The 8,633-nt window shown below is 36.3% G+C and overlaps 1 protein-coding gene and 1 long non-coding RNA gene across 2 annotated transcripts in view; one reads left to right on the plus strand and one right to left on the minus strand.

Annotated features, from left to right (window-relative positions):
• Positions 1 to 8,633, minus strand: part of LOC107675316 (T-lymphoma invasion and metastasis-inducing protein 2-like) — an 87,627-nt gene that overhangs the window by 33,884 nt on the left and 45,110 nt on the right. The window contains 7 exon segments of the mRNA XM_016469618.1: positions 626 to 717; positions 4,991 to 5,203; positions 5,391 to 5,480; positions 5,588 to 5,666; positions 5,778 to 5,882; positions 6,333 to 6,500; positions 7,811 to 7,867. Coding sequence (XP_016325104.1) covers positions 626 to 717; positions 4,991 to 5,203; positions 5,391 to 5,480; positions 5,588 to 5,666; positions 5,778 to 5,882; positions 6,333 to 6,500; positions 7,811 to 7,867 — 804 coding nt within the window.
• LOC107675317 (uncharacterized) overlaps positions 7,719 to 8,633 on the plus strand; it is a 13,740-nt gene continuing 12,825 nt past the window's right edge. Inside the window, exon 1 of the long non-coding RNA XR_001632586.1 lies at positions 7,719 to 7,729. This is a non-coding gene — a long non-coding RNA (uncharacterized LOC107675317). The remainder of the gene's footprint in view (positions 7,730 to 8,633) is intronic.

The raw sequence follows: 8,633 nt of genomic DNA on the forward strand, positions 1-8,633 counted from the left end.
TGGCAAAGCCATTACTCCAGTCTTCAGTGTCGCATGATCCTTCAGAAATCATTCTAATATGCTGATTAATATTTCTTAATATTATCAATGATGAAAACAGTTGTGCTGCTTAATATTTTTTGCATAAATTGTGAGAACCATGATACTTTTTTTTTTCAGGATTTATTAATAAAAAGTTAAATAAAAAAAATTATTGGAAATAGAAATATACTGTAACAATGTAAAGGCATTTACTGTCATTTTTTATCAATTTAATGCATCCTTGCTGAATAAAAGTATTAATTTCCTTTAAAAATCTTACTGACGTCAACATTTTGAGCAGTTGTGCAATTTGTTTATTGTGTGCGTATGTTCTGATGAGCAGGAGAAATCGTTCTATCCTACACAATTATTCCACAATTTTTCCACTTAGAAGCTTACTTTATGCACAGAATTTCTTGCTAAATTAATACAATTAATGATTAAAAATGCACTTTAGAATCAATATTTTTATGTGAGGATCAATCTTTTCGATACAACATCATTATAGAAAGTATCAATAATTCAGGATCAATCTGCCCATCACTACCATCAACATTTGTGGAATTGAAGAATTAGATAAAAACAGACTTGAATTATTCTTTACCTTGCTGTGCTGAACTGTTCGATGGTTGTGGTATTGATTCTGAAGACCATCATCTACAGCCAAGCCTAAGTTTTCTGCCACACAGGATACATCTGAGGAGAAAGAAATCTTTATGCAATATGTCACATACACAAGTAAAGATGCTAATACTAAAACTGTTTGCAGCACTGTATTAGAATTGTAAAGATTTGGCAAGTAATTTACCACATTCAATTAACCAGTTCCAAAATCTGAATTGGCAGAAACTTTGCTATATGGAGTAAAACACACACACGCACACACGCACGCACGCACGCACGCACGCAAATAAATGTTTAATGTTTAAACAAAAAGCAGAACCTGGGCCAAAACCTGAATTTCTCTCTCAACGCAATTATGAGACTTAGAAAATATATGGGATCTCTATGCTAGTGCCCTTTGCTAATGCCAAGTGTCACATTTTTTGGTGAAAATCAAGCAGAGCAGATTGTCTCAGTAGTAATTGTATAGTGCTCTTCTCACTTCTGTGCAGTTACCTAAAATCTTTCTCTAATGGCTTCAACATATCGGGCACTACAGCGCCTCCACAGACAAACAGAAGTTATTGCAACAATGCTGCAGCAGTTACACAAATGTTTTATGTGTGAAACAGTGTAAAGTTTTAATGTTTGTTTTAATTTATATATAATTTATATATAATGTTTTTATGTGTTATGGAAAAGCCTAATTTTCTGCAGCCATTACTCTAGATGACTATGAAAACAGTTGCATATTCATTAAAAATATTTCTAAAGGTATACCCTTTAGTACCCGATGTGTTTCTTTTTATTGACACAGCTGAAACAGTTGTACTGCTTAATGAAATGCTAAAAATGGCAGCTTTGGCTGCTTACACATTCGACACTGGCAGAAAAGTTCAAGTTCTGAGACAAATGTCATACATGGCCAATAACACCAAATGGGAAATGCTACATGAATGAAATTTGAATGTCTTGTAAACTGACTTCATATTTTGTTAATAAAATTAACACAGAGATGATCACAGTTGATCACAGAGATGATCAAAACACAAACAAAAATGCCAAAAAGCTTGCCTTCTCTAAGATGAAATGAATAGGTAAAAATATTCATATTCCTGCACTTTTGATTATTTTGATTCTAAATTTAACTGTGCAGACTATAATCTTCAACCATAAACGGTCTCTGCTTTTCGCAGTGTAATTTATATCATCTTTCAGCTTCTTGATGCTTCAAATTCTTGATGGTTGTGCAAGTTGTTGCTTTACCATGTTTGCGCTCTATGTTGCTAAATGAAGTTTGAAGGGTGGTTTCAATGACAGGAACAGAGGCTTACTGCAAACATCTACACAGGAAAACCATTGTATATACTCATTCTCTTTAGCTGTGAGTGTGGAAATGCACTTATTACAGAAAATATAGAGGACGTGTTTTTATATATCTAATGAAAACCCTGATTATAAAAAAAATGTAGAGTTATTACTCACACTACACAAGATAAGGCAGAGTTTGTCGGTGTGGCCTAAGCGAAAGCATCACATAAGGTTTAAGTTTAAGCCACTGGGGTAAATTTCACATTAAGAAACTAATCCATGGGTAACTAACTGAATCCTAAGTAACTAACCATGTTTTTGTGTTAAAAATTACAGAGAGAAACTACACCTTTGTTCTTGACAAGTGTGCTAATATACCTCTTTATTCTAAAGACGAAATATTCCCATTTCTTTTTTCAGCCTGCTGTATTATGAGCAATCTGATGCATTGTGTTAGGGATACATGATGCAGTAGTTATGTGATTTGGCTTGCAGTCAGACAGCATCAGTTTCACTAAAGATCTCAACCACCAACTTTGCATATTGGTTTAAAGGCCCTATAGCCAAGCGCACACTCAAGATCACTGAAGATTGTTGCATTTGAAGTTTTATGCAACAAGAGGTCACAGCACGTGTCCCCAGCTAGTTGCAGACACTATGACAGAAATCAACTTGTTTTAAATCTGATCGGTCCACTTAAAGGTTTTGGGTAACACTATATTATTTTACAATGTCCATGTTACACGTTGCATGTACCGACTATAATAATAAATTATGCATAACTGCATGCATTTTTAATTATTATTATTAATTAATTATACAATTTTTACACCTCCCTTTAAACTTCCTTTTCTGGTATGCACACCCCACAATCCAAATAATTTAAAGTGTCAAGCTATGCCAGTAACTATTTAGCTGTGGCTTAATTTCTTTAATATACAGGTGACAAAATTAAGTGAGGATCGAGAATAGTAAACATATTTCCTTGTGTGCAAAGGTGGTTCGATGGAAGGAAGAGCGTTTTAAAATGTGGTTCCTAGAAACAAATGAAATGTCTCATTTTGTCGCCTGAACTGTTAAACAGGTTTGGTAGTTGAAGAGCTGCCAAGAAATGCTAAACGACTGATGCAAACGTTTTCATTTTTAGCCTTTGTTGTGGATTTTTAACAATCACACTGAAGCGTCTTGCAATTTTGTTCATTTATCCATCATGCATTTCCAAGTAAAACATTTTGCTTGATTTTGTATAATCAATAATATAGAGTCAGCAGATACTACTGAAGTAATCTGTACTGACTTAGACATGAACCAATAGTAAGAAATGAAAGATATATAGCGGTATATTTATACATACTGCAATACTTTACCTTAGACCCACTTTTTATTAGGTGTCTTTAACTTCATAACGCATATAAGAAGTTAGCACTTCATTTATAACTTAATTATAGTAGTTAAGACACCTAATATAAAGTGGGACACAAACCTTTAACAGATATTATTAAAAAAAATAATAATTCTGGCTTACAAAACACTCTCGAGTAACCAGTGCTCTATACATGAAAACCACAATACTCACTGCTCATGAAACATGTTCCGTAATTTAGAACAAATAATCACTTATAATACAAAAGAATAATTCAATGTAGCAACAAATGTGCTGTGATGTTCATTCTGTCAGACACCTACCATGCAAGGACAAAAGTAGCCAGGGTTCAAAACCAGCACGCAACACTGTTCCTGTTCACAGTATATAGACTGCTTGCTGTTTATCACTTTTATAAATGACTGAGTCAGTACAGACGACAGTCCACTTTGAGGAAGTCAGTGCAAGGAAATTTGGGGAGGAAGTTTACAAGTGAGGTGTGACAAGTGTCAAATGTCTTCAACAGTGAGCTTGAATGCATAACAAGTAAAGAGAAAGTTGTCAAAGATACAGTATATTTAGGCCATGTTCAATTAAAAAAAAACTGCTACATTTTATTTTTAGAAACGGATGTCATCTGATGTTCAACACTGCAGCAATGCCGAGATGACAAACCAGGATCAAATACAATTTCTCAGACATTAAAATGATATTAAACTTATTCATTTTGCAGCATGTTAGTTTTAGTGCCGTATTGTGGACCTGAACAGAGAGAATACGATAGTAACACTGTCAACAGACCACATCATGTTAAAAAGCAGTATAACGTCAGCAACAAAGTGATACTCCTCTTTCTCACCAGCTGTCATGCAGGTGAGAAATGTAGGTACCTAATGTATTTGCTGTGTCTCTCTATTTCCATGTTTCAACTACATAAAAAAAAGAGCAGCACAGAACTATATAAGCAGAGAACTGACTCGTAAGCTTGCAATTAGTGAATTGGACTGCTTATGTAATTTAAAAAGTAGCTAACAAATAGCATTTTCTTAGAAACTTGTTTGTTAAAAAGTAATCATCTGATAGCTGTTCAAGTTTATTACAACCCAATTTATTTCTTAAATGTGATGTATGTCTGAGTAAAACTGGATGGGGAAGTTGGGACTTGATTTTAACTATTGAGAATTGACTGAATCATGAAAAGTGGTCTCAAATGTTTTTGTGGAGGTGAATGAGAGGGCTTAGTGATGTTGGTAGCACTTAATTTTATAACTCGAAACCTATGTTCATATAGTAAAAAATCAAAATCAAAATGGAGTGCACATCCAAAAACCCAAATTGGGTTCAAATGCATCTCACTCCACAAGGGTATTGTGTCTGATGAAGTCCTGACTGGCCGAAATGTTGCGCTGCTTGGAAAAAAATTGTTTTGGAGTTGTAAGTCCATTTAGTTAACTTAAGGTATACTTAATTTCACATGTTACGCTCTGTCTAGTGCACAGTTGAGCAAGTACGTATGCTCCCTGGACTGTGGATGGGCACGTTCAGCACGAGCACACTACCTAGCAGATCTTTGTTTTGAAATCTCTCGCACATGTGCGGACACAAAAATTGAGCCGCACACACAGACATCAAACATTTTTCTGGAATAACATGCACCGCTGAATCACTCATGTGTACATGTGTGTCTTGTACCTGTTGAGGACTTGGCTCTTTGGTGGTTTTGGACATTAACCCTGCGCAGAGACTGTGTGTTTGCTGTATCTGTATTGTGCTGAATGGAGGGTGGATGATGTTTCACAGTCAGTTGCAGACTCTGATCGTTGAATAAAGTCTGAATCAGAGCCAGGTCCAGAGAAGACACCTCACAACCATTTAAAACCACGATCTCATCACCAGGCCTCAGACCTATCAGTTATATAAAACAACAGGAGTGAAGGAAACAAAGTTTATAATGCCCTTCAAAAGGCAATATGTAAAAACGATATGAGAAGATCTTTTGGTCTTTGTTCAAATATCAAAAAGGTTCTAACATATTCAAATAAATGTAACCTATCTTCAGGGATAAAAGCTATAACTTCACAAGCAGAAGTACCTTCGCTGAAAGCAAGCCCATCAGGGAGAACTTCTCTGACAACGATACGGCTGTTTTTCTGGTTGTCTACATAGCCTGTAACAGCAAAGCCTTGAGGACAAGAAAAAAAAACTATCATAACACATCATAAAGTGCCATCAGTCCCCATGAGTTTAAAAACAGCCACTTAAATCTCCCCTTTGCAATGACTTGCTTACCAAAGTCTCCAGTTAGACTAGGTCTAGACATGTGCAGAGTGTAGACATTCAGCTGGCTGACCTCCAATTCGTCATATGACTAGGGTGAGAAAGAAGTGTGGATAAGTGCGCAATCATGCAGTTCAACAACTCTAAACTGGGCTGTGATCCAGCTGCTGCACATCAAGCTTTGCCATTATCAATATCTTACCAAGTCCTGCAGGAGCTCATCAGCTGATGGAGTTGATAACGCCATCCTGTCTCCTACACATCTTCTCAGCCTTAAGCAGTGTAGGCTAGGGTCCAGGCCCATGAGCTAAGAAAAGGAAATGCAAAAGGAAATGTAGTCTTAGTGAGCATAAGAGACCTCTTTCAAAAACATTAAAAAAAAAACTGTGTGAAATTAATTTGTGTGGTAAAAGCCAGTTGCTGAAGCAATGTCAGCCTGCTGTCGTAGATTCAGACTAACACAGCTGTCATGCAGAGGGCAAGATGTCATCTATTAATGAATTTCCCTAGATGCGGTCTATTATAATGACACCCATAGCCTCGGGTAATCTCAGCAGAGACGTATGATACCACAAACAAACATAATGATGTGTCTGCGTCTGTGTTGACATAGCAGGCACATGTGTAAAACAATTAGAAACAATGCAACAGTTGACAAATCAAAATGGGTGTGTTGGTACATCAAGGTAATTAATCTGAACACTACGCTGACTCTTTAAAATAAAGAGGTGGATTTTTTGGAATGCACTTATCTTACCCTGCAGGTCTCAGCCAAGACATCCGTGACGGTGTGATGAGGTTTCAGAAGAACAGTAACAGTCTGGTAATTCGGCATATAGATGCATGTTGTGTTTTCCTGGCTGCAATCCCATTGGCTGCCTTCAGGTGGCATGATTGAGTAAACATTAGCCAAACTACCTAACCGCTGTTAAAGAAAATCGAGAGGATGACAAAGATTAAAAATAAATAAATAAATAATAATGAATCAGGTCAAATGCAATGACTTTTTGAATATTACTTTATTCCCTGGTTAGTTACTTACCTATTTATAACACTTTATTGTATCTCCTTATTTATTATTGGTGTGATTAAATGGCAGATGTTATACGATTTACTTATAAATCCTAAAACACAATTCTCTGATCTAGATACATTTATAGCGAAACCAAGGTATTCATAGACGGGCATAACAAATTCAAAGACTGACTATCTAAAACTAAAGCATTTGACACGGACTTGTTCCATGACTCACATCATGACGTTTAGTGGCATCATTGTATGCTAGTTTAAGGATGTGTCACTCAAAACGAAACACACCGTGGTTCTTTCAGTGGAGATTAAGTCTTAAGGTGTCGGAAACAAACATGCCTATCCACCTTCACACACACACACACACCAGAGGAAACATGTCACGTCTCAGTTCCAAAGGTACAGACCGTCCACACATTTCACTCAATGAAATAATGGCTTTTTTAGCAAGGGAAACAGAGTAGCCTAAGACAAGTTGTATAAACCTATGTTTGTCCAGCGAGTGGTGCGAATGAAACCCTGACCAGCAGTAGAATGAGTGTGCATTCATTTACCACAGTAACGGTCAACTTTCCGACAGAGCAGCCAAGGGCAACCGCCCAGTTCACGCTCCTCAGTGTGTGTGGCTCTCAGCACCAGAGCCTCAACTTCAGACTTTCCTCTCCAAATTGGGAAAAATCATTTATGGAAGCTAACCTCCACCCACAATGCTAAAGCTGGAATGATGAAGAAAAGACCCTTGCTGTCTAGAATAACCGCTATCCTTTAACATGGTCTCTTAGCAACACTGGTGTGTTGGTCTCCATGGATTACTGAAGTGGCAAACAGTGAGGAACCATGGACAGTTTTCAGAGACGTACAAGCAATCACAAATTGTACACGTGGCTCAATCCAGTCTTGTCTCTAAATCAACTGATGTGAACACTTGTTCTTTTCATGTTCAGGGCCTTCTGAACTTGTGATGCTAGGTCTTCTGAACTAGCATCACAGCTCACCACCAATCAAAATGTGAGCATCTATCAGCCACAATAAATAATTTTTATACATGCATGATGAACAAAAAGACATCACTAATACATTTATATATGTAAAATGTGTGGGTACATCAATGTCGGTTTTACAAACGTACTTTTAACATATAACCAAGTAAACCTGAGCTTTGTCCACTGGAAGGACTCTGCATTCTGTAAAGACAAAGTAACGTACCTCAAAACTACAAGGAGGAATAATATTTAGATGCCCTTCACCGTCAGTGTCAAAGACCTAAAACAAGAGGGAAAAAACAAATCACTGCAGTCTTTGCAGTCATAGTTTCTCAGACGGAACAGAGCCATGGTTACAAACACTGCACCAGACAAACTATCATTTTGTTTCTAAATAAAACTTCAGCCAAGCAAATTTCCTGTAGTGAATCTATTTTGATCTTAAACAAAAGCTTTGAGACTTTACTGGAAGTAAAGAGCACTATGATGGTTAGTAGGATGAACGGTCATGCTGAATGTTTAATACAAGACTTTTAATCTCTAATTCATACTTTTGTGAAGCCTTCTTTTGACAGATTGCTTGTGATGTTCCTCATCTGTAAGTCTTTTATATGGCCATGGCATGGATGGTCAGCTATAGGGGTCTTATACATTTTTAGATTTTTCCCTGAGGCCCACTTATAATGTTAATATTTCCTTTTCCTTTTTCCATCCTCTCCTTGAGCCTTAGAAACAGACAAGATTTTTATTTATTTTTTTGCTGATTTGCCTCGAAGACTTTTATGTAAACAACCTCTTTGCATGTGAAATGAGAAACATTTTTGAGGTCTTTTCACATCAAGCATAATGCAAAAAAACAAAATGACGCACAGATGAATTGTCTATTCACACCAAGAGCAAACTTAATATCTGTCAAGCTGAAGAAACAGTAAAATAAAGATCATAAACTATATATCTGTATAGTTGTATAGAATTTATTTATATATATATATATATATATATATATATATATGAATTCTGTTTTATTTTATTTTTTTTAATACATC

The sequence above is a fragment of the Sinocyclocheilus anshuiensis genome, unplaced genomic scaffold (assembly GCF_001515605.1).
Source record: "Sinocyclocheilus anshuiensis isolate Anshui unplaced genomic scaffold, SAMN03320099.WGS_v1.1 scaffold1900, whole genome shotgun sequence".
NCBI lineage: Eukaryota > Metazoa > Chordata > Actinopteri > Cypriniformes > Cyprinidae > Sinocyclocheilus > Sinocyclocheilus anshuiensis.